General features: G+C 40.4%; 1 protein-coding gene across 1 annotated transcript in view; it reads right to left on the reverse strand.

Moving 5' to 3' along the window:
- The window catches only part of LOC115458976 (dystonin-like), a 155,281-nt gene that overhangs the window by 12,494 nt on the left and 116,421 nt on the right, over positions 1-26,366 (reverse strand). The window contains exons 21-24 of the mRNA XM_030188836.1: positions 24,980-25,109; positions 21,994-22,193; positions 16,416-16,911; positions 3,678-5,146 (exon numbers count right to left, since the gene is read on the reverse strand). Of these exons, the coding sequence (XP_030044696.1) occupies positions 3,678-5,146; positions 16,416-16,911; positions 21,994-22,193; positions 24,980-25,109 (2,295 nt within the window). The remainder of the gene's footprint in view (positions 1-3,677; positions 5,147-16,415; positions 16,912-21,993; positions 22,194-24,979; positions 25,110-26,366) is intronic.

The following is a 26,366-nucleotide window of genomic DNA, read 5'->3' on the forward strand; positions in this document are numbered from 1 at the left end:
ATCCAATTATTGGCACTAATTCGCTCATCACAAAATTAAATTGCGCATACAAATTGGGCACATGCAAATTCGGGTGTCATTTATAGAATCTGAGGGAATATGTGGGAAGGGATATTTTGGATATTTTCCTTTTTATTATTTTAATTTATTTATGTTGATTGCTTATCATTTGGCAATATTGTATCACATATGTTATTATTTTTATTTTTTTTAAGGGTTGTTATTAATATTTTATTATTTTTAGCTGCTTTGTATCAATATTTTTTTGGTAAAGGCTAATTACAAGGACTCTATTAAATTAAATACCACAGAAGCTGATTATCATTTCATTCTGTCGATTTATTTATTTAGGATTTCACTGTTTTCTGTTTTAGATTTGTTTTTATGTTTTATTGTTCTTTCATGTCTGAATGTTTGATTTTGTTTATATTATTGTTATAACATGGTAAGGACACTCTGAGGCATATTTTCAAAGCACTTAGGGGTCTGTTACTAAGGTGTACTAGCATTTTTACCCTGCGCTAAAAATCAGCTGGCGCTAAATGCTGAGATGTCCGTATGCCCATATGCCAGCTAAAAATGCTAGCGCACCTTAGTAAAAGACCCCCTTAGACTTATAAAGTACCATAGTAATGTATGGAACTTTATAAGCCTAAGTGCTTTGAAAATGAGCCTCTCTGTGAACAAGAGTGAAAAATTATAAATAACTTTCTTCACTAACAAATACAGAATTTTGTAGTGCTTCAAAAGTAGCACCATATAAGAAACAATAATACTGTAGTCACTACTGCACATATGCTCGATGATTCAGTTACCCTTCAAGATGAAAAGCTGACAAACTCCCTGATTCCATACTTGGAAGTATTTTCATGCTCTGCACGTCAAAATAATAACAATAGGATACCCTCTCCCCAACAATACAATTTTTGAAGCCAAATACATCCATCATATGAATTTTGAAAGGTTGCATATGCTTTTGTAAGCAAACAAAATTTATCTGCTTCTTGTAATCTCACATGGTATGCCCACTGCATAGAAAGAGTCTGTTACTGGTCTCCGTAGAAACATAACAATGGTGCCAAAGTCAAGTATTTCTGTGGTTTGAATCATCAGACTTTCTCCCTTTTGTTCCTATGAATCAGGGCCTTAGCTTTTTAAGAACTAACTTAGGGCTATGTTTACTAAGGAGCGCTATAGGAGCAATAGCGTTTCTAATGCACGTTAATGGCTGACGTGCGTTAAACGCTAATGCGCCCATAAGAATGTATTGACGCGTTAGCATTTTCTGTGCCTTAACTTTAAAGGTGCGTTAAAAACGCTAACATCCCTTAGTAAACATACCCCTTAGAATCCAATTATAGCTATAACAGTAAAATACTGTTTTGGACCTTTAATAATCACTGAATAGCACGTTGTATAATGTCATTTCACTAATAGCATGGATCTCTTTATCAAATGTACTCTGAAATTGATCATATGGTATTAGACATGGTTTAGACTTAAAATATTGCCTCAAAATGTAAAGGATTTAAACATTAATACAAACATAGAGGGCAAAATTTATTCATGGAAGCTCAGCCGCTTGAAAAACATGTTCATCTAGGAATATGCATTCATTAGTGTACATTCAAGTTTGTGAGCATAAAAGTTAATGCACACAATCAATTTCCATATTAAAAAGTTCAAATGTGCATTAAAATTTTTTATTACAATGAACATCTGAAACAAGTCAACAAAAGTGTCTGAAAAATCAGGAAAACATCCAGTGAATTCAAAAACACATTTGAATGTGCACGTACCTAATTTACTCAATTAAAAATATGTCCTATTGTGGACAAAAACTAGTTAAAAGATAGAAAACAGACAGTAGGGTTAAATGGTCAATATTCTCAATGGAGAAAGTAGATAGTGGGGTTCCCCAGAGGTCTGTGCCGGAACTGCTGCTTTTTAACACATTTATAAATGATCTAGAGATGGGAATAACTAATGAGGTAATTAAATTTGCTGATGACACAAAGTTGCTCAAAGTTGTTGAATTGTAAGAGGATTGTGAAAAATTGCAAGAAGACCTTATGAGCGTGGGGGACTGGGCATCCAAATGGCAGATGATGTTTAATGTGAGCAAGTGCAAAGTGATGCATTTGGGAAAGAGGAACCCAAACTATAGATACATGATGCAACATTCCACATTAGGAATCACTGCCCAGGAAAACGATCTAGGTGTCACCGTTGATGATACGTTGAAACCCTCTGCTCAGTGTGAGGACGGCTAAGGGCTCCTTTTACTAAGTGGTGGTAAGCCCAACATGGGCTTACCGCTTGCTAAACAGGAAGTACCGCAGCTACCGCAGCAGTCCAGTGGTACTTTCCCACCGCTAGCGCACTGTCATTACCAGTACTACAAAAATGTACTTTTGTAGCAATGGAGTGTACCTGGTAGTAATCAGGCAGTCATGCATATGGTTTGGCAAAGTGCTCAATTCAGCCAGGACTTCAAACAACTGATCCCGGGCGGAGCATGTTATATATATATAGACTTTAGCATACAAAAATTTGCAGGCTATATTCAACCTGTGGCAGTCACCATTTTTTTCCAAATTGGCCACCGCAGGCTGATTTAGACCCAGATATTAAGTGCCTGGCCATATCCGGCTACCAGCACTGAAGATCTGGATCATGGGCAGCCTTCAAACGTTATCTGAGTACTGCTATTATATAGCAGTGAAATCAGAATCAGCCTATTTTCTGTCCTCAGTTAACTGGGTACCACTGCTGAGAGTCGGCAGTTTCTGTATAACTCTGGTCCACCCTGGCACTGCCTGGATAGTGCTGAATTGGTCTGCATGGATTTTCAGTGGCAATATCTGGCTAAGTGCCATTGAAAATCTAGGTTAAACCCGGTGAGCAGGTGTTATCAGTTTAGGAGCTGTTCGTACCCAGGTCAACTCCTGTTGAATATTAATCCCTTACTTTTGAGAGCTTTGCTTCTTAATTGGCTTCATTGATACATTTAATTGTCTGGATTATGTGTCTTACATGCATAAATGCAGCAGTACAAAAATCAGCTCTTCAACATATAATTGCCTGCACTGATATACAGATATGTTGCCCTTTTGCTGAAGTTGCTGCTCCTGCTGGCAAATACATGCGTGGGACAAACATAAAGGAATCCTGTTCAGAAGGAATGGATCCTAAGGAGCTTAGCCGAGATTGGGTGGCACAGCCAGTGGCAGGAGGCGGGGATGGTGCTGGGCAGACTTCTACGGTCTGTGCCAGAGCCGGTGGTTGGGAGGCAGGGATGGTGGTTGGGAGGCGGGGATAGTGCTGGGCAGACTTATGGTCTGTGCCCTGAAAAGGACAGGTACAATCAAGGTAAGGTATACACAAAAAGTAGCACATATGAGTTTATCTTGTTGGGCAGACTGGATGGACCGTGCAGGTCTTTTTCTGCCGTCATCTACTATGTTACTATGTTTCATGTGTTTTTGCTGGTGTCCTTGTACATATTTTACAGAAGGCCCCATGTTCAACAGAGCCTTTTGTAGAGTACTGAGGGAAATGTGAACATCCTGATCTGCATGTCCCATTTCCAATGTACAGGCCCTCTGCAAAATGGGACTTATTATTCTTAAAAGCATTTACAATATTAAAAACAGATTCACAAAAGGCTTTCTTACCTTAAATATATTCAGCTGTTGATTAATGATATCTGTTTCCATTCCAACTGCACCTTGCGATTCTTCATGTTCTTCAGCTCCTCCAAGAAGATTTGCAAATTCCTTCAACTTCTTATAAAATTCTTCAATACGCCTTGTAGTTCCCTCTACTTGCTCCTCTCTGGCTTTCGCTCTGTCCAATAATTTGTTGCACTGTTTACTTAAAGCTTCCAAGTCCCTTTTTATACCAATGAGATCAGGAGAAGCTTCGGTTGCTATCATCATCTTACAGGTCTTGTTTGCATTTTCATTGTTTTTTATGAGATCTCCCAGTTTCTTGAGGAAATTTTGAATGCACTCTTTCTGAGACAGTAATGTTACTGTATCCCTTCCCACTGGGGCCATGCTGTCGAGCTCATCATCAAATTCAGCAAACTGAGAAAACATCTCTCGGATACTATTTTGGAAATGCCCAATTCCCTGAAGTTTTGTTTCCAAGAACGAGCACTTGTCGTCAACTTGTTTGCTGATCACATTAAGTTCTTGTTTTAAAGATTCAGCTTCTAATAGAAGGTCAGAAACACCAAATGCATCAGAAGCATCTACAACTAGTCCCTGGGCAAGATTCTGAGCCAAATCCACCTGTGGTTTCAGGACCTGAAGTGCCTTCTGCTGCGTTTGCATTATTGTCAGATGTTTGTTACTACATGCCTGGGCTCCTAAAGAATCATGCAGCACTAGCTGTTCCTTTGCCACTTTAAATTGTCTTTTAGCTTCTCTGAAACATTCCTGAAGCTCTTTAAAGCGCTGTGCCATGCTTTCCAATGAGTCCTTCTTGTTATGTAATTGTTCTGCAATCATATCTACCTGCTGGTTGAGTAACAGTTTCTCATCACTAATACTTTCTTTATCTTCTTCACTAGCATTTAATAAACTTTCAGCTGCGTTATTTAACATCTCTACCATGACCCGGTGTTTATCCACATTCTTCTGTAAGGCTTTCACTTGACCAACAGAAGTCTCTATTCCTACAGGGTCAATGCACACTTTTATTTCTGAAAGCTTACTCTGACATTCATCTATCCAGAGTTGTAGACTTTCTACATCTTCTCTGTATTTAACAGCTTTCTGTTGGCAATCTTTCAACTTCTCTTGTCTTTCTGCTACCTGCTTGTTCAGTTCATCCCAGTTATTTTTGAGTGTGGAAACTTGAGACTGTAGCTCTGTCTTCTCAGCTCCTTGAGTCTTTTGCAAAAGACTTTCAGCCTCTGCAACAATTTTTTGATAGGAATCAAGTTTATTGGTCAGCGACTTCTGAATTTCTGTCTGCTCTTTGATTAATAATTTTAGAGTATCAAGTTTGGCTGATACAGGGGAAACTTGGCTTTGTTCTTTTCTTTTTGTATCCAACCAGGCCTGGAAATCTTTAGACATCTGCTGGAATTGCTGAGAGCTGGCATACGTAGACTGAAGCTGCAGAACATGATTAGCTATGGGGACAAAAGCATGAATTATTTCGTTTCAAAACTTTATAATACATGCCATTATTATTATTTATATTCATATTTGCAAAACTTTCAGGTCAGAATAGATGCTTTTACTCAAGCTTTTACATTATTAACAATATGGTCATTTCATAACAGGTCATCTAGGTTGAGAAGGCAAGTTGGTGTCTTTGTAGGTGACAATGCATTCTTTACAAAAGTACCTAGAAACTACTGGAATTGAAGCTAACATGAAGCTGCAGACATTTACGTCTGCTTGGGAGCAGGTGTAAATATTTACATATAAAATACACACAGAGCGTCTCCATTTATGACCTGAGACCTTACCACCACCTACTGACAAAGCGGTAAGATCTCACGCGCTAACCGGGTGGTAAGCATTCAACACACGTCAACTGCCGAATACTGCTGGGTAAACATCACACGGTATAAAACAGAAAACATTTTCTACCGCGTATTTTGAGCACATGCCAAAATGGAATTATCACCGGGGCATGCAGTAGCCGGGCGGTAGTGCCAATTTGATGCGCGATGGATGCGCATAGGTGCCTACACGCCTTTGTAAAAGGGCCCCTGGTGGTGGTGGAGTGGCCTAGTGGTTAGGGTGGTGGATTTTGGTCCTGGGGAACTGAGGAACTGAATTTGATTCCCACTTCAGGCACAGGCAGCTCCCTGTGACTCTGGGCAAGTCACTTAACCCTCCATTGCCCCATATAAGCCGCATTGAGCCTGCTATGAGTGGGAAAGCGCGGGGTACAAATGTAACAAAAATAAATAAACTTAATTGGTTAACAAGCCAAACAACACCGATTATTGATACTTAACCAATTACCAGCACTAATTGGATTTAATTAGAATTTATTCACACAATTTCTAAGTGCATTCTATAACAGGGTGCATGTAAATTCTCATACACACAGTCGAAAAGGGGGCATGACCATGGGCGTGGAATGGGTGGGTTGTGGGCATTTCAAAAAACTATGCGCACTATTATGGAATACACCTGATCTGCACTTAACTTAGGCACAGGTATTTAGGCCTGGTTTTAGGTGGCCTAAATGAGTGCACCTAAATTTTAGTTGCACAAATGGCATGCAAGCATATTCTATAAACTGTGTGTAACTTTAGGCATCATTTATAGAATCACACTAACTGCATGGTTTTTCAGTGCCAATTTTTAAGGGCACCATTTATAAAATTTGGCCCTACATATGCAAATCACAACTCTACCCATGCTTTGCCCAAAACTCACCCCCTAACATGCCTATACCCAGTTGTATAAAAGTATGCATGTTCTGGTCATAACAAGTACTTTTATACATGGGGTAATTTTATGAGAGGTATTTTATACACATGTACTGTCATATAGAGGGTGAGGCAAAAAAAGTAACCCCCTAGAGTTGTTTGCAGTTTTCTCAGCAACTGCTTTTAATTTCAATGAGAAATTCTATAAACTTATTTATTCATCATATGTATTACTATTAAACAATTTAAGTGTCATAAGCTATGTTGATGTTGCTGATATTTTTGTACTACCTAGCAATTTTTCCGCATTAAAAATGCTTGCGCTAATACACAGTAAAATAACGTCCTTCAAATGATACAATTAGTGTCAGAATTCTGCAGTCACTGTGAATGGTCAGTGTCTACCTCCAGCTTTAACAAAGGCCTTCAGTCACTTTGGGAAGTTCTTTACAGCCTTGTGGATAGGTCTCTGTGGCAGACTGTCTCAGATCATCTGCAGTACTTCCTTGAGTTTAGCGATTGTGCTTTGGGTGGAACTTGTGATAGGCCTCCAACATTGCTCCCCAGACAAAAGTCTACATCACTGTGATGTCATTAACAGTAAGTCAGTACCCTTTTTTTTTTTTTTCAAATAATGGTAGCTTTACAATGCAAACAGTTTTGAAAGCGTGACAGTTGCTGGGTGGTCACATTAAAAAGTCTGTAACTTTGCCGTGTTTAAAGATAATCTCATTCTACTTGGCACATAAACGTAGATAGTAACAACAAATAAAGCTGTAAAATTTCACATTGAAATTCCAAGCAATTGCTGAGAAAACAGCAAAACAAATCTCTAGGGGTCACTTTTTGTGCTAAAATTACTTTATAAAATTACTCTCGATATGTCTAATTCTATTAAAAGAACACAGTAACATTATGGGAATAGCCAAGAAATGTATGTAATACTTTATAAAGCAAGCAAACTGACTGTAATGGACCTGGGAATTTCATTAAATGTCACACCAGGACAGCCCCTGCCTCTTGACCTTGTCAAACCCGTTCTTCTTAGGCCAACCTAGAACAATCTTCTGCCTGCATCTTCTGAGTCCATATACTGGCAGCAGATCACAATGGCCACATTTTCAAGTTCTCCTGGGAGATCATTCGTCTTTATTTCCCTCAACAGTGCCCATGTGTTTCATATATAAAAATAAGAAAAGTAAGTATAGTATCTATATAAAAAAGATATGTGGCCCCATATTCAAAAATATTTATGCTGATCACTTAAGTGTTTTCTTTATTTTAATTCAGGCCACCTGAATGAATCATTTTGGATATAGAAATTATCTGTCCAAATGGGGATAGGTTTGGGGCATTCTGGGGTCAGTGCTGCTTAGCCATATAGGAGGTCATTTTAGAAGCCTTGAGTGTCTTCTACATATATAAACAGCAGAATTAACATGTGTAGATTGGTTACACATGTAAATGTTGATTTCATAAACCTGCTATTTACACAGTTTCAAAAGATATTTGTCATGGGTGTGGATTGGGGGGGGGCTAGAAAATTATATGTGTATTTCTCATTTTAAAATGCTTTGCCTTCAGTCTTATTTAACTTGCATATGGTCCCATTTTGTAAGTTACTTCATCAGCTTGGCACACAGTGAGGAGCATAATCGAAAGGGACATCCTCGTTTCGATTTGGACGTCCTCGCAAAACATTCCCATCTAGGGGCGGGGAAACCCGTATTTTCGAAACAAGATAGACATCCAGGCACCCTAGGGGACACTGCAGTGGACTTCATAAATTTCTCCCAGGTACATAGCTCCCTTTCCTTGTGGGTTATGCCCCCCAAAACCCACAACTGTACACCACTACCATAGCCCTTACGGGTAAAGGGGGCACCGAGATGTGGGTACAATGGGTTTGTGGTGGGTTTTGGAGGGCTCGCTGTTTCCTCCACAAACGTAACAGGTGGGGGGGGGGGGGGGGATGGGCCTGGGTCCTTCTGCCTGAAGTGCACTGCACCCACTAAAACTGCTCCAGGGACCTGCATACTGCTGTGAAGGAGCCGAGTATGACATCTGAGGCTGGCATAGAGGCTGGCAATCAATATTTTTAAAGATGTTTTTTGAGGGTGGGAGGGGGTTAGTGACTACTGGGGGAGTAAGGGGAGGTCATCCCCAATTCTCTCCGGTGGTCATCTGGTCATTTTGGGCACCTTTTTGTGCCTTGTTCGTAAGAAAAACATGACCAGGTAGTCGTCGTCCAAGTGTTCGTCGAGGACGTCCTTGTTTCTTTCGATTATGGGTCGAGGACGTCCTAGTGTTAAGCACGCCCAAGTCCCGCCTTCGTTATGCCTCCGATACGCCCCCTTGAACTTTGGCTGTCCCTGCGACGGAAAACAGTTGGGGACGTCCAAAATCAGCTTTCCTTTACACCAATTTGGACGATCCTGTGAGAAGGATGCCCATCTTCCGATTTATGTCGAAAGATGGGTATCCTTCTCTTTCGAAAATAAGCCCAAATATTATATTGATAATTCTATATAAGACTGAATCTGATGTACACCCCTTAGATTTTACAACTCTTTTTCCTGAAATATAATTTTGGTTAGCAGAGAATGGTCTAGGCTTAAACTTATCCAAAACTGAAGCTCTTACAATATGTAGGGTGGTAGATTTTAAGATCCCTTTACATAATTTACTGAACGTAATTTCTGTTCTAATATCATCGGCAGTAAATTATTTGCAGATAGTTACAGGCTGATTTTCAAAGCACTTAGCCTCCCAAAGTTCCATAGAAACCTATGGAACTTAGCCTCCCAAAGTGCTTTGAAAATATGCCTCTTAGACTCAAAATTTTCATTGCAGTCACAAATTTTGAATGCAGTGTGCTCTGTTTTTTAAACTGCACATGATTCGCAGATTACATCCAAAGCCTACTCCTTTAGATTTCGTTCAATGACACAATGGTTTATCCCGTTTTGGCGTACTATGATATACATGGGCCTGTCTGTTCTTTCTTTAAGATCTTCAGAATGCAACAGCTTGGGTTACTGCCAATAATAGACTCTATTATCATAGTATTCCTTTATTATTTAGGGGTCTGTACTAAAGTGCAATAAAGTTTTGCAAGTTTTGCATTACTTGCAAGAATTAATGGAAAGTAATTGCAAAAGTTAACTACTGGGGCATGCCTAGCATGTCCCCTGCAGTTACAACCCATCATGTGTAACCCCCTGATTCTATAAAAGTCATCACAAGTTGAAAGTGCAAATTTAGGTGCACTCCCGATTTATGCATGCAATTTAATAGAATAATGAGCCAATTAGTGCTAATAACAAGCTTTTTAACAAGCAATTATTGGTACTAATTAGATTTAATTGGGACTTACGCATGTAAATATAGGTGTGGATCAAATTTACGCGTGGCCTGAACAAAGGGGGCATGGAAATGGGAGGGTCATGGGCATTTCAGGGCAGATCGGGGGTATAAGGGCAAAAGGTGAAAGGGTAAATGTGGTCAATACGGTATACATTATATTTGAATGTTTTAGTTGATTTGAGAATGTTTGTTGATTTGATGCCTGCATTTTTTTTGTTAACTGCTCTCAAGTGTGACAATTCAGTGGGATACAAATGATGTTAAATAGATAAATAAATCCATACAGTGTGGACAGGAATAACTGGGCAGACTGGATGGGTTAACTCTTCTTGTTTGCCATCATATACTTTCTTACAGCGTTTGATCCTTCTATGTACTACAAGGAATGATATTCTGTCTGATGTAGTTATCAGGTTAACAATATGAGTACTGAGAAATACACATCTGTTGACTAAGCCCCCTGTTTACTAAGCCATGCAATAATGCCAACACAGTTTGTTCACTTTGAATGGGCTGTGTCAGCATTGCCGCACGACAGCCGCTAGCCTGGCTTAGTAAACAGAGGGATAAATAATATAGCAATCCTATCCGAAACATGAACAGATCTCAGTACATCTACAGTTTGTTTTTGTATCATTAATGTAACAGATTTATGAAACATCTTTGGAACTTTGGTACATTCTCAAAATAATATTGTAATTTTCTTATAGTTTATTGAAAGATTGCCTCATTTCCTTTGTTAAATAAGCATACTGGGCTTAAGTTCACAATTCTGTTTTGCTCTTAAGCTGGAAATCAACATTAATATACAATACTGAGCTGCCAGATGTAATCAGAGAAATAATAATGCAGGGGAACAATGATTTTCTTCCTCCCTTCCTTTGCTTTGTGCTTCCTCAGTCAGATTCAGTCTTGACTGACCTACAACACTAGTACAAACTTTCAAGCACAACTATCCACATTTTTTTTCTCTTTTTACATCCTCTTGCAAAGTTGGCCCTCCATTGCAGTAGCAATCCTTGGCCAAACTGCAGCTTCCCCCAGAACTCAGCTAACATGAATAGTTTAATACACACTTGATAGACCATTCTTCTCAAACTAACCAGAGTGATTTACAATATAAAATTTTAAAAACGTAACACCATTCATGATAAAAAGACCGTTCACAAAGACCACACACACAAATATCGGAAGTCTGGCCACTGGGTGTTATGCATTGCATGCTGACAGTTCTTTTGCTCACTCCTCACTTCTTATAAAGGCTGCCTTTCTAGGCCTAAAACTTGCCTCAGGAGGTCTACTAGCACACACCAGCTCACAGATCCTTTGCTTACACAGTGACTGATACAGATCATAGCAGCAGGAACAGGGCTAATGAAAAGCAGGGGATAGGGAAGGGGATGAGAGAAGTAGTACTAATGTAAGTAAAGGGCTGGAAAAATGATGAAGGAAAGACTTGGAATGCAGGAACTGAGGTCTTTTTTTAATTTCAAAGTAGATAGCTCAGTGATTAATTTGTAAGAGCAATGTTACGTTCCCATCTTAGTCTCCTGTTCAACAATTTGAAAGGACTTTGGTTGGTGTAGTACTGAAGAAGAATCCCTAGCCGTATAGCCATATGTGACTTTTATAGTTAAAAATAATCAATGGCAAAATAGCTGCACTAAAAGATATAGGTGCATTCTACTGTTTTGTCTAAGGGATGCCCCTTTAGCTTATGCACATAGGACTAGGGTAGAAGGAGCAGGAAGAACTGGGAAAAGGAGAAATTTATTTTTGTTACATTTGTACCCCGCACTTTCCCACTCATGGCAGGCTCAATGCGGCTTACATGGGGCAATGGAGGGTTAAGTGACTTGCCCAGAGTCACAAGGAGCTGCCTGTGCCTGAAGTGAGAATTGAACTCAGTTCCTCAGTTCCCCAGGACCAAAGTCCACCACCCTAACCACTAGGTCAATCCTCCGGTAATTTTCTTTCCTTTAGGCCCTCCAGACATCGATGGTTGGGTTATGGATGCCTACCGGCAGATGGAGTCAGAAAGCATGAAGCTAAACATCTACTAGATCCAACGTGGAACAGAAAGAGAAGCAGACCTTATGTAGAAAAGCAGTCTATCGGTTTATCAATTCTCCCAGGATTCACATGTCGGGCACTTGTTTGTGAAGCCATTTTTTACATCAGGTCTGCTTCTCTTTCTGTTCTACCAGCATATGGAGACTAAAAACACAAACTCAAGAACTGCCTTAACTCTGTACAGACACTAGTCAGTCAGTATTTCACTAGCAAAGCAGAATAAGGAAACCGAGTCCCCTCATGGCGGTTCTCTGGACACTACATAGAATGCTGTGGGCCCGCGTCGCAGACTGCCTTTTTCATGTATTGGTTAGCTCTTTTCCTTGAGCTGCAGTCATTTCCTCATCTGTTTTCTTTGCAACTGTATGTGGATTTACTTATCTATTCATCCATTAACACAACTTCCCCAACAGAAGAAACAACCAAGCAACAAGAATCAATTATAAAGAAATATGCTAACTGGGAAAACTGAGTCCTCTATGACCCATCCCTGTGCAACACAACTCCTAACAAACCACACTATGGGAGGGTCTCTGGACTGGTCTGGATGGCCTAAAGGAAAGAAAATTATCAGGTAAGCCCTAATTTCTCCTTCCTTGTCAGCCCTCCAGACTTGCCCAGATGCTGATGGTTGGCAAGTACCAAAGCAGGACCCCTGGAGACCAGAAGTCAATAAACTTGCACCTAAACATCTAATCTGTAATGCTTGGTGAAAGAATATAAAAAGGACCAAATCGCCACCCTGTGGCAAGATTGAACTGCTCTCTGCCCATAAAGACACATTGCCCCTAGTGGAATGTGCTTTTTTTAATTAGATGTTTAAGGGTAACAAACATCCAAATACAATACAAAATAACAATGTTTTATAATTTCCATTCCATAAGATAAACTATAGGTGCTGCAGTGGCTAAGAAGGCGAACAGAATGTTGAGTATTATTAGAAAAGGGATGGAAACCAAGCATGAGGATGTTATAATGCCATTATATCGCTCCATGGTGCGACCGCACCTGGAGTATTGTGTACAGTTCTGGTCGCCTCATCTCAAAAAAGATATAAAGGAATTGGAGAAGGTGCAGAGAAGGGCGACAAAAATGATAAAAGGGATGGGACAACTACCCTATGAGGAGAGGTTAAGACGGCTAGGACTCTTTAGCCTGGAGAGAAGGCGGCTGAGAGGTGATATGATAGAGGTTTACAAAATAATGAGCGGGATAGAGTGGACAGATGTGAAGCGTTTGTTTACGCTTTCTAACAATAATAGAACCAGGGGACACAAGATGAAATTAGAATGTGGTAAGTTTAAAACAAATCGGAGAAAGTTTTTCTTTACTCAGTGCGTAGTTAGACTCTGGAACTCATCGCCGGAGAAGGCAGTGACGGCAGCTGGCCTTGCTGAGTTTAAAGGGGGTCTGGACAAATTTCTGAAGGAAAAGTCCATTGATCATTATTAAATTTTGTTTTTTTTGCCAGGTTCTTGGGGCCTGGATTGGCCGCTGTCAGACACAGAGTGCTGGGCTTGATGGACCTTTGGTCTTTTCCCAGCGTGGCAATGCTTATGTGCTTATGTGGTTGGGAGGCGGGGATAGTGCTGTGCAGACTTATACGGTCTGTGCCAGAGCCGGTGGTTGGGAGGCGGGGCTGGGGGTTGGGAGGCAGGGATAGTGCTGGGCAGACTTATACGGTCTGTGCCCTGAAGAGCACAGGTACAAATCAAAGTAGGGTATACACAAAAAGTAGCACATATGAGTTATCTTGTTGGGCAGATTGGATGGACCATGCAGGTCTTTTTCTGCCATCATCTACTATGTTACTATATATGATAACAGTTCTTATAAATATATCAATAATATAGAACAATAAGAGATGTAACTGGATAAAAATTGAATAATGCTATAGTAGTTCAAAGGTTTGAAATGAGTGAATAAGCAACAAATACAAGATGGAACTGGATTCCCCCTGAGAAGATATGCCGCTGCGATGGCTTCCTTAAACCAACGAGCTAAAGATGCGTTAGAGGCAACAGCCCCTTTGTTCAAACCTCCATAGAGCACAATCAAGCAATCCAAACGCTGAAATTCATTTGTTCTTTCCAAATAAGCCAACAGAACTCTCCTGACATCAAGTCGGGCCAGATGCTGCTGTTCCCTGACCCTCCGGAATCACTCAGAACTGAGAGAGAAACAGACGGATTCAAATGGAAGGCTGGCACTACCTTAGGGAAAAAGGAAGGCACCAGTCGCAACACCATTCTCTCTCTACAAAATGACAGGAAAGGCTCCCTGCAAGGCAAGGCCTACAAATCCAAGATCCTCTGAGCCGAGGAAATGGCCACCAAGAATATTGGTTGTTGAAGAGGTTGAATAAGCTTAAACACCCACCCCCCCACCCACCCACACACAGCAATCCCACAACATCTGGAGATGAGGCCAAAGGCCTCCCATATGCCCACTCCTGAAAAAAAGACAGCGCAACCACCTTGATCTTCCAAGATGTTAACACAAGACCGTTACCCAAACCGTCTTATAAAAAATCCTAAATCTCAGCAATGGAGGCACGTAGCTGTATGAAACGCCTAGCACTACTACTTAACATTTCTATAGTACTACTAGACGTACACAACGTTGTACACTGGACACGAAGAGACAGCCCCTGCTCGACAGAGTTTACAATCTAATTAGGACAAACAGGACAAATAAGGAATAAGGGAATTACTAAGGTGGGAATGATAAAATATAGGTACTGAACAAGTGAGTAAGGGTTAGGACTTAAAAGCAGCATCAAAAAGGTGGGCTTTTAGCCTAGATTTGAAGGCGGACAGAGATGGAGCATGACGTACAGGCTCAGGAAGTCTATTCCAGGCATATGGTGCAGCAAGATAAAAGGAACGGAGTCTGGAGTTGGTGGTGGAGAAGGGTGCAGATAAGAGAGATTTACCCAGTAAATGCAGTTCCCGGAGAGGAGTGTAGGGAGAGACAAGAGTGAAGAGGTACTGAGGAGCTGCAAAGTGAATGCACTTGTAAGTCAATAAGAGGAGTCTGAGCTGTATGTGGAAATGGATAGGGAACCAATGAAGTGACTCAGGAGAGGGCTAACATGAGCATAGCAACACTTGTGGAATATAAGTCGTGCAGCAGAATTTTGAAGAGATTGACGGGGAGAGAGATGGCTTAGTGGGAGATCTATGAGAAACAAGTTGCAATAATCTAAGCGAGAGGTGATGAGAGTGTGGTTAAGGGTTCTGATAGTGTGTTCAGAAAGAAAAGGATGAATTTTGGTGATATTATAAAGAAAGAAACAACAGGTTTTATCAGTCTACTGAATATGTGCAGAGGAGAGAAAGGAGTCGAAGATGACCCCCAAGGTTACGAGCTGATGAGACAGGGAGGATGAGAGTGTTATTCACAGAGATAGAGAATGCGGGAAGAGGAGAGGTTGGTTTAGGAGAAAAGATAAGAAGCTCAGTCTTGGTCATGTTTAATTTCAGATGGCGGTGAGACATCCAGGCAGCAATGTCAGATAGGCACGCTGACATTTTGGCCAGGATTCCTTCTGAAATTTCTGGTGTGGAGAGATAGATCTGGGAGTCATCAGCATAAAGGTGATACTGGAAACCATGGGATGAGATCATAGTAACATAGTAAATGACAGCAGATAAAGACCTGTACGGTCCATCCAGTCTGCCCAACAAGATGAACTCATTTTACATGGTATGCGATACTTTATATGTATGCCCGAATTTGATTTGTCCTTGCCTTTCTCCAGGCAAAATTAGGTCTCACTAGAGTCTTACACAACAGCATCATCACTTCCTTTTTCCTACTGGCCATTCCTCTCTCTATGCACCCAAGCATCCTTCTAGCATTCGCCATCGACTTTTCTACCCGTTTGGCCACCTTACGATCATCACATACAGTCACACCCAAATCCCACTCCTCTTTTTTGCACAAAAGTTCTTCACCCTCTAAACTGTATCGTTCCCTTGAGTTTTTGGAGCCCAAACGCACAACCCTGTAATTTGTATAATTGCTTTAAACATAACAATTCCTAGTAGTTCAAGGAACAGCTTTAAAACAAATCAGAGAAAAGTTTTCTTCACTCAACATGTAATTAACTCTGGATTTCGTTGCCAGAGAATGTGGTAAAGGCGGTTAGCTTAGCGGGGTTTAAAAAAAAGGTTTGGACAGCTTCCTAAAGGAAAAGTCTATAGACCATTATTAAAATGGACTTGGGGAAAATCCACTGCTTATTTCTGGGATAAGCAGCATAAATTGTTTTGTACTTTTTTGGGATCTTGCCAGGTATTTCTGACCTGGATTGGCCACTGTTGGAAACAGGATGCTGGGCTTGATGGACCTTTGGTCTGTCCCAGTATGGCAATACTTATGTACTTATGGATTTATAAAAACTGAAATCCTAGTTAAATTTGTCACTGAAAGTGTGATTATTAATTTATCCTACATATATAGTTTAAATATTTCATAAGTCATAGTTTACAGTATTCATTATTCTAAGCCAAGAAACAAAGCAACTATATATTATTCATCAAATACTTTATGGTCTAATACTAACCTGCTTTTTGTTCAATGTCATTGAAGGGCTTCAAAATGCTCTCCAACTGCCTGCTAAGCTCTGCTTTCAAATACTCTTCTCCAACCAGTGCTGACAGGTCCTCACAAAGGGCCCGAGCCTCTTCAATATTCTTCATTTCCTGCTCAATTTCCTGCTGTACTTCACGAGCCTTTTCCAGCTGCTGTTTAACAGCATCAGGGTGTGCGCTCACAGACAAACTGCTTTTCAGTTTATTATCCAACTTATTTAATTTATCAGACAGGCTTCTCAGGAGGACCCGATACTGCGTGCTTTTGACGATGGCCTGATCGATGCGGCCACATCTGTCACCCAGTTGTCCAGTTAGGCCATCCCACTTTTGAGCCACGGCTGCCAACTGTTCTTTCACAACTTCATAAGATGGTGGCAGGTCACCTGGTCTGCTCAGTATTCCCTGAGCAGCAGTATTTAGTTGTTCATACTGAGGTTTTCGGGTATCAAACTCTTTGAGAAGAATCTGAGAAAAAACACAAAAAGTAAAAGAACATTTAGTCAAATTTTGTATGCGCTCTTTAATGATTACACTACAGTGTGATGTGATATACTTCTTCCCTTGAAAGCAAGATCTCTGCTGTTCCCTAGAAATAGTACCACTAAATCCAAAGCCAGAAAAGATGGGAGGGGAGGGGTACTGCTCCCATCCATTGCACTACAGTACAATGGAACCTCTGAGTGAGTCGAGGACCAGGGTGGAGGGCAGAAATCTGATATTGGGTTAGGATTTGATACAAGAGTAAGGAGTGTGGTGCTAGGGGGAAGAGAACGGGGGCATGATGTGCAACAGAAGGTATCGGAAGGAGGTCGCTTGATCTGCTGAGGGGTATTGGGAGGAGAAACATGATGTGCTGGGAGGAGGAACAACCATCACTGCAGCTTCATCTTTTTTTCACAGGCTAGGCAACTGTGCTAGATGCACTGGAAGGTAGTGTGGATGCATTCACCCTATCTGCAGGTGTATGTAATATGGTGCCTGTGCGGTAAGGGAGCAATTCTATTTCTGGGTGCCACAACTGAGGTACCTAACTTACGCAGGTAGTGAATGTGCAAGTGTTCCTATAGAATACTGGCATAAATTGGAACCAACACTCCTACATTTTGGGCACACCCACTTATGCCAGGTCAACAAGCAGTGTGCGTAACACTTATAGTATTCTGAAAGTTACACACGTAAGTGGAAGATATGTCCAAGTCCCTCCCATGCTGGCCCACATGTACACTCATTGCAGTTGCATGCTACAGCAACTGTGCATGCTTTAATAGAACAGTGTGTACCACACTGGCATGTGCAAGGCATGCATAAATAAATGTGCCCAGTTGTAGAATTGCCTATTAATGCCCTAATTCTATATATGGTGCTCAAAATTGCATGCAAATGTGGCGCATACCCAATTTGTATGCGCAATTTAACTGATTAATGAGCAAATCAGTACTGATAATTGGGCACTAATAATCAATTATTGGCACTAATTGGCATTAATTAAAATTTGCACACACATCTTCAGGCGTCACAAAAGGGGGCGTGACCATGGGAGGGGTATGGGTGGATCAGTGGTGTTAATGGAATTTATGCTTGACACCATGGGAGTAGGGGGAGAAGTCAAACACTTGAATATAAAGCCCCAGTTTATATTTGAGTTAATAGCTTTCCCCCTTTTTAGGGAGGAGGGGAAACTTACTTGAATAAGTTCATATTCGAATATATACAATAGTTCATGCTGTCATATCAGTACAGTAATGGTTACCAAAAAATAAATATTTAGAATTCATATGACAATCCTACATATAAGCCAAGGTCAGCATGTATGACACAGATGGGCAGTACCAGCATAACAAGGTGTAACATTATTTACTGGTAATTGCTCTTTCTTACCACCTGTAAATACTAGTAATAAACACGGTTTCCAGTGGAATAGCAGAATGGTTATGTCCACATTCAGTACTCAACTGCTGAAACATCATGCTAAAGGGCTTTTTACTTTGATTTATAAAAGAATTAAAGGAATTTTTTTAAGCATATACACGATTATCAGCAACTGTTTTGCATTAGCTGATGCATTTTGTTTAAAAGAAATCTTTTGCTATTTATTCTAAGCAGACTTACCCCGAAGTCCAGGCACCAACTAAATAGCAGGCTTTATATCGACTTTTGTTGTTTGGCAACTTAGCAAATTTTTATTTCAATACACACAGCAAACTGTTTCATTGTTTCTGCTTTATCTGCAGTGAACTTCTACAGTGTAAGCACATGCAACAAAAAAATCATCAAAGTCTAGGTCATGCTGACATCTGGGACAAAAATAATCCTTAACATTTCATTAACTAGGGAGGTAAGACTGTCAGGTTCTGTATTTTGAAGCTCTCTTTTACTATTTTTCTGTTTTTTTGAGGCTCTTTCACTATTTTTCTGTCTTTCTCATTAAAAAGAACAGCTCTACCTTTTCCCTCAACACTGAAGGTTCAGTTTTGGACCTCAAATATCAAAGAAAGTACGTAATGACAAGATCTTGGAGTTTATTAATTTAGTGCACCACACGCTTGGACTGATCCTCAGTTGAAGTGCATAAAAAGATGTACTGAAGTTTATATCTGTAGCTCTCTCCAGTAAAACATCTTGGTAATAAGATATGTTGCTGAGAAAGGAAAAGATTTCATTTTTGTTTTATAAAAGATTTCAAACATTTCTTTTTTTAGACACAGTTATATCACGCTCAGTTCTGAAGAGCTATGAAGTGCTACTTGACATCCTTGTGCTGGCCGCCAACATTTTATATTATTATTATTTTGTTATTTTCTCCTTATTTCTGTGCCCTTATCAGCAAGGCCTGCTTAACCATTAAACAAACTATGCAGTTACCTGGGATAGCAGCTTCTAGGGAGTGGTAAGGAACAGCTGCAGATGAAATAAGGCAATAGGTCCTGTATAAACTCAAACAACCTATTAGTTTGTGCGTTTACATTTTTATGAGACGAGGGGAGACAAAAATGATAAAGGGGATGGGACGACTTCCCTATGAGGAAAGGCTAAAGCGGCTAGGGCTCTTCAGCTTGGAGAAAAGACAGCTGAGGGGAGATATGATAGAGGTCTATAAAATAATGAGTGGAGTTGAATGGGTAGATGTGAAGCATCTGTTTATGCTTTCCAGAAATACTAGGACTAGAATTGTATTGGCTTATATAGCATAATTTGTTGATGATTTAGTCCAGCAAAATGTACTGTGTGATTAATATGCTAAATGCTAATAAAAATTGTTTAAACAAATCGGAGAAACGTTTTCTTCACTCAACATGTAATTAAACTCTGAAATTCGTTTCCAGAGAATGTGGTAAAGGCGGCTTCCTAAAGAAAAAGTCTATAGACCATTATTAAATGAACTTGGGGAAAATCCACTATTTCTGGAATAAGCAGTATAGAACGTTTTGTACTTTTTTGGGATCTTGCCAGGTATTTGTGACCTGGGTTGGCCACTGTTAGAAACAGGATGCTGGGCTTGATGGACCTTTGGTCTTTCCCGGTATGGCAATACTTATGTACTTATGCATTTTTACAAGATTGTTTTAGGACTGGTACTATTGAAGTGACCATGATCTCTGAGCTGATTTATTTATTTATTAGGGGCAGAAAAGGAGCCTACATCCCTAAAAGGGTCATGGATTTGATATGTCACCTTTCTGTGGAACAACCAAAGTGGTTTACATGTATTATATGCAGGTACTTTTTCTGTCTGTAGTGGGCTCACAATCTAAATTTTGTACCTGGGGATTAAGTGACTTATCCAGGGTGACAGGGAGCTGCAATGGGAATTGAACCCAGTTCTCCAGGTTCTCAGCCCACTGCACTAAAGATTTGGCACAAGGATCGAGGATCATGGTTCACTCAAGGCATCTAAATACACTTGCACTGGTTTTGCTTATTAGAAATTGCAAAGCTCCTTAAGAAGAAGACATGTTCAGGGCTACCCATTAGATGGGTAATTTTATCATGTATTTTCTATATGTAAATCATGTTTTCAGAGCTAAAAATGACAGTTATAAATCGGTGTACTGGTATACATGTAAAAGTTGGTGCACCACAAATAAGACCCCAATTTTACGTGTTCTCTGTGTAGGCGCCTCTAGAGGTTGAGGGCAGAGTTGCAGTAGTATTATATAAAATGAACACCTACATACCTGGGAATAATTTTATAAAGGTTTTATAAAATTATCTCCATGTAACAGTACATGAGGTAACAAGAATGTACATACTTTTATTAGATTCAGGTGTAGGCATGTACAAAAGCGTACTGTGGACAGACTGCAGGCAGAATCACAAAGTATGCTCATAGGTTACAAAATATGTTTGTGTAAATATACACAGCTCCATTACAACAGTGATTTTGGCTACGTTTGTGGGGCAATTTTATTTAGGAGGTGGTAAGAGCATCCCTGCTATCTAGAACAGTAACAATGTGCAGTAAATTACTGAGCGCTAACTTTGATGGGCAGCCAACACCCATTTCCCTCTCCTAATGGTGTGCATTGCAGTAAAGTGCATGTAATGGTTATAGCAGGGCTTTTTTTTAGGGGGTATTTGGGGGTACTGAGTACTGGCACCTTTTCCATTGTCTGCTAAAATTGACCCATGGACTCCAGGTTTTAATGAAGGAGATCAGGCTCTACACACCAATTCTGCCTTGTCATAGGTTCTGTGACTGGTTGCAGGGGGCCTGGCTATTGTGGGGTGGGTCCCTCAGTGATCACCCCACCCTTGAAGGGTGGCCTAGCATTTGAGTACCAGCACTTTTTTTTCTAGAAAAAACGCACTGGGTTATAGTAGCTGTGGGCTAACAGTTACTGCATGCTAATTCACACGATAGCTGCTTAGTGCACATTATAAAAAGACTTCCAATGAATCTATGTAAAAATGTGCGAAACTAACAGCATTCTTTTCAACCACAGATTCAAAACTGATATGATGAAAAGCATAACTTTCCCAGCTCATTTTCTGAAATTATATGACCACACCTTACTGCCATTGGTTCTGCCTTTCTTTGTTGTTAAACTACAGAAGGCAAAATATTAGCACAGCAAACACATTCAACTATGAGTGTTATCATGACGACGTCAGCATTGAGACTGGCATTGGCTTTAATCTGAAACCAGAGGTACCATGTGTCAGCATTTTTCTGAGAACAATCAATTTGCACTTGCTGGAGAAGTCTGACCATATTTCTTTTATCCATTTTTATTTGTTTTAATATAGAGATAACAAACCCACAAAGTTAATAGGGAAGGCAGTGAAATATGTATGTCAAACTGTATCTAATCACAACCCAGGAAAAAAAAACACAAATTCAGTGCTGCATGCTGTCATTTAATAGGCATAAAAATACAAAACACAGCACACTCTAAAGTTAAACACATACGTTAGTTAAAAAGCCTGCATGACTTGGCACCAAGTTTTCCTGAACAACCTCAAGTAAAAATGTGGTCTACTTGGCTGCCATCTTATTTATGAAAAAACAGATTTCTGAAGCATATGATGGTTATAAATAATACTGACCTGAACTTGCTGTTTCTGAGTGTTTAGCATGTTTGGCTCAATGGAAAGAGGCCCAAGAACGCTGGCCATTAGCTCCTTTTCCACAAGCCACTGCTTTAGCTGAACTTCCGCCGTCTGGAACTGGGTCATGTAATTGGATGACTCTTCCAGTTTTTGCTGTCTATCAGCAGTCAGATGACTGATTTCTTTCCATCTGGCATCTATAAGACCATAAAGCAATCATTATGCTATTCTAAAAGTTAATTCTCTTTTTCTTATTGTACAACATAAAAAAAATGTTAAGGGTCTAAATTCAAAGTGATTTACACAGCCAGAAATGGCTCCTGGCCATTTAAATCGCTTGTCCGGGGCTAACTGGGTATATTCAGCAGCAATTAACTGGATAGTGCCACTGAAAATGCCCAGTTAGAACCTAAGCCGAAAATAGCTACTTTCTGGGCATTCCAGGGGCAGAATCAGCACTTAGCTGGTTATGTGCCGATATTCAGCGTTTAACCAGCTAGGATAACTGCATAAATAGGACTGCACATTCCTATCTTTATGTGGCTCATCTTAGCTGGTTAAGTGCTGAACATTATCCTTAAGGTAGATTTTATCTGGCTGCGTATGCCTAGATATTCAATGCGGGGCCTGGACATGACCCAGCATTGAATATCCAGGCATAGAGCCAGCGGTGAAAAAAACTAACGCTGACCATTGCCAGCAGACTATCAACCCCTCAATGTTCACATGCTGTATAAACTGGACAGTATAATTAGCCAAACATAGTCCCCCGGATTCTGTATATGACGCTTTGAGATGCGCGTGCAACTTAATTGAATGATCCAATTAGTGCTGATAATTGGCATTCTAACAAGCAATTATTAGTGTTAAATGGATTTAATATTTAGGCGTGAGTCCAAAAAGTAGGCATGGAAATGGGAGAGTCATGGGCAGATCAGGGGCGTAACTAGAATTTACGTGTGTAGTTATAGAATAAGGAGGATATGTGCCTAATTTAGGCATGAGGATTTGCACCGCATTTCAGTTGGTGCAAATGGCTATGCCTAAATTAGGTACTGTCGCGTAGGGTATCCCACTCAAGGCAGAAGTGTGATGTGAATGAGTGGACTGAAGACCACATCGCAGCCTTGCAAATTTCTTCAATGGAGGCTGACCTCAAGTGGGCTACTGACATGGCCATGGCTCTGACATTATGAGTAGTGATAAGACCCTCCAAGGCCAACCTAGCCTGGGAATAAGTGAAGGAAATGCAATCTACCAGCCAATTAGAAATGGTGCATTTCCCGATGGCAACCCCCATCCAGTTGGGATCACAAGAAACAAAAAGCTGGGCGGACTGTCTGTGGGGCCTTGTCTGCTCCATGTAATAGACCAATGCTCTCTTGCAATCCAAGGTGTGCAAGCTGCTTTCACCAGGATGGGCATGAAGTCCAGGAACGAATGTTGGCAAGACAATCGAGTGGTTCAAATATAACTCTGACACCACTTTCGGAAGGAACTTAAGGTGCATACGGAGTACTGCTCTGTTGTAATGAAACTAAGTATAAGGTGCATCCACCATTAGGGCCTGAAGTTCACTGACTCTACGAGCTGAAGTAACAGCCACCAAGAAAATGACCTTCTAGGTCAAGTTCTTCAAATGGCAGGAATTCAGTGACTGAAAAGGAGCTTTCATCAGCTGAGAACGACATTAAGATCCCATGACACTGGTGGAGGTTTGGCAGGGGTCTTTGACAAAAGAAAAACTCTTATGAAGCAAACAACTAGAGGCTGTCCAGAGATGGGCTTACCTTCAACATGTTGATGATAAGCACTAATTGCACTAAGGTGAACCCTTACGGAGTTAGTTTTGAGACCAGACTCTGATAAGTGTAGAAGGTATTCAAGCAGGGTCTGTGTAGAGCAAGTAAAGGAATCTAGGGCCTTGCACTGGCACCAAACAGCAAACATCCTTCATTTAAAAGAGTAACACCTCTTAGTGGAATCTTTCCTGAAAGCCAGCAAGACCTGGGACAAACTTGAAAGGGGCAGACTTAGGAGTAATGTCAGGAAGTATTTTTTCACAGATAGGGTGGTGGATATGTGGAATGCCCTCCCGTGGGAGGTGGTGGAGATGAAAACAGTAATAGAATTCAAACGTGCGTGGAATAAACACAAAGGAATCCTGTTTAGAAGGAATGGATCCTCAGAATCTTAGTGGAAATTAGGTGGCGACGCCGGTAATTGGGAAGCAAAACCGGTGCTGGGCAGACTTCTACGGTCTATGCCCTGATCGTGACTGAATAGATAGAGATGGGCTGGAGTGTAAATTTTAAGGGGTTTCAGCGTTGGCTTCAGAACTTAGCACAAGAATAGTGTGGCAGACGTCTACAGTCTGTGCCCTGAGAATGGCAAGGACAAATCAAACTCTGGTATAAAGTATCACATGCCGTGTAAAATGAGTTTATCTTGTTGGGCAGACTGGACGGACCGTACAGGTCTTTATCTGCTGTCATTTACTATGTAACTACATATACTGGATTAAGCCAGGAGTCCTTAACCTGATCCTCAAGACACACCCTGCCAGGATTCATAAGCCAAATTTTCATATACTGCCTCCTCTGTATGCAAATCCATCTCATGCATATTCACTGATGGATATCTGAATAAGCCTGAAGACCGAGTCAGTGCATGTTCTGGCCCTATATCGGCGGCGGCGGTGACGGGGGAGGGTCGGCAGTGGCGGGAGGTCAAAAGTGGCAGGGAAGGTCGTCGGTGGGGGGGGGGGGGGGTGGTCGGCGGGCTAAAATGTGCCCCCCCACCTCAGGCTCTGGACCCCCCTCCCACAGAGGTCTGGCTATGCCCCTGCTTCCAGGACTCTAATTTTTGAATTTGACCTAATGATCTACTGAGGATTAGTGGACTATAAATGTGTGTAATTAATAAATGCACTGGGCACTCTTCATGGTCTTCTATCTGATCATATTCTGTGTTCCATTTTTACCTATCTCAGCCAACATCTGTTTCAATTTAGAAGCTTCAGCAGCATCTGGGTTTTTCTCCAAAAGATCTGTCACCTTCTTCTTCAGCTCCTGAACCTTACCAGAATTTTGCTTCAGTTCTGTTTCAAATATCTAAAAAAAAAATCACAGTGTAACAAAAATATATATATATCAATGATGCATATACACCATACACAGTTTAGTACAAGGAAATGGTATACACTACACTCTTCGTGGAATCATTCATTGTCACATATACTTTGGTCTTTCCTATGTTTCAGAATGGTAGACTGCTCTGAATGAAAATGCTTACAGTCAATCTTTATCACGCTCCCCCACCTCTATTTTTTCTTTATTTCCAAAACTACTATCCACTTATTCTGCACGTTACAGATAGGAGTAGAGCAGATTATAAAGTTAAATGTGGGGTTTGTTCTTCTAAGATTCCTTATATCTGTATAGTATTTTTATATGAAATACAAAGAGTTGCTTAATTAAAGAAAATGTTCAGAGACCACATCGAGGACTGGAAGACGCTATGCTATGCCACACGGTTCTTCTATTCCACAATACCAAATATAGTTCAATGCAGATTACAGATACAAGACAACCGGAAGAAAAAAATCCGGGAATTTACAAAGAAGGAAAAGTAATTACTACAATAATTATAAATTACATTAAAGAAAATATATGTTAAAAAATACATTTTAATTTCTTTTCAAAAAATAAGGTAATTCTGCAAATTGCAGATCTGCATTGGCAACGAATTCCAAACTGATACTGTCTGATAATATATCGAAGAGTCAAACATAAGTCGTTTAAAAATTTGCTTGACTGAAGAAAAACAGAATAGCATTTGGTGGCAAGTTGAATTGGAAACTACATTTGAAAGGAACATCACCCAATCAATCAAGTATAAAGGGCATTTCCATCCATAATTTTAAAAACCAAAGTGCAGAGCTTAAATTGCGCTCTTGCCTCTATAGGCAACCAATGTAGTTCCATTAACAACAACATTGCTGAATCAGTTCTTCTAGCCGAGAATATCAACCTAGCGGATATACTAGAGTCCCCCAACAAACAAATGCTTCCCCCATATGGTATTAAAGCCAAACAAATTCTACATCCACAGACCTCCCTGTTTCTCCCCCAACAATGGGTGAAGAGCAGAGCTAGAACATTTCCCCTTTAAATTCACCATACAAAGAAACGTCTGATTCTAGCATACTCTCACTAATAGCAACATAAACCCTCTCAATTCCAGGAATATTGTGAAGTAATGCAACTATAGTGGATAGTGGGATGTAGCATTATACCAACTGCCATTTTTGTGCCTTTCTGCAGATAAAGTGGGTTTTTAGCAGTTTGCACCCAGTAACTGTTAAATTG

The sequence above is a fragment of the Microcaecilia unicolor genome, unplaced genomic scaffold (assembly GCF_901765095.1).
Source record: "Microcaecilia unicolor unplaced genomic scaffold, aMicUni1.1, whole genome shotgun sequence".
Classification (NCBI taxonomy): domain Eukaryota; kingdom Metazoa; phylum Chordata; class Amphibia; order Gymnophiona; family Siphonopidae; genus Microcaecilia; species Microcaecilia unicolor.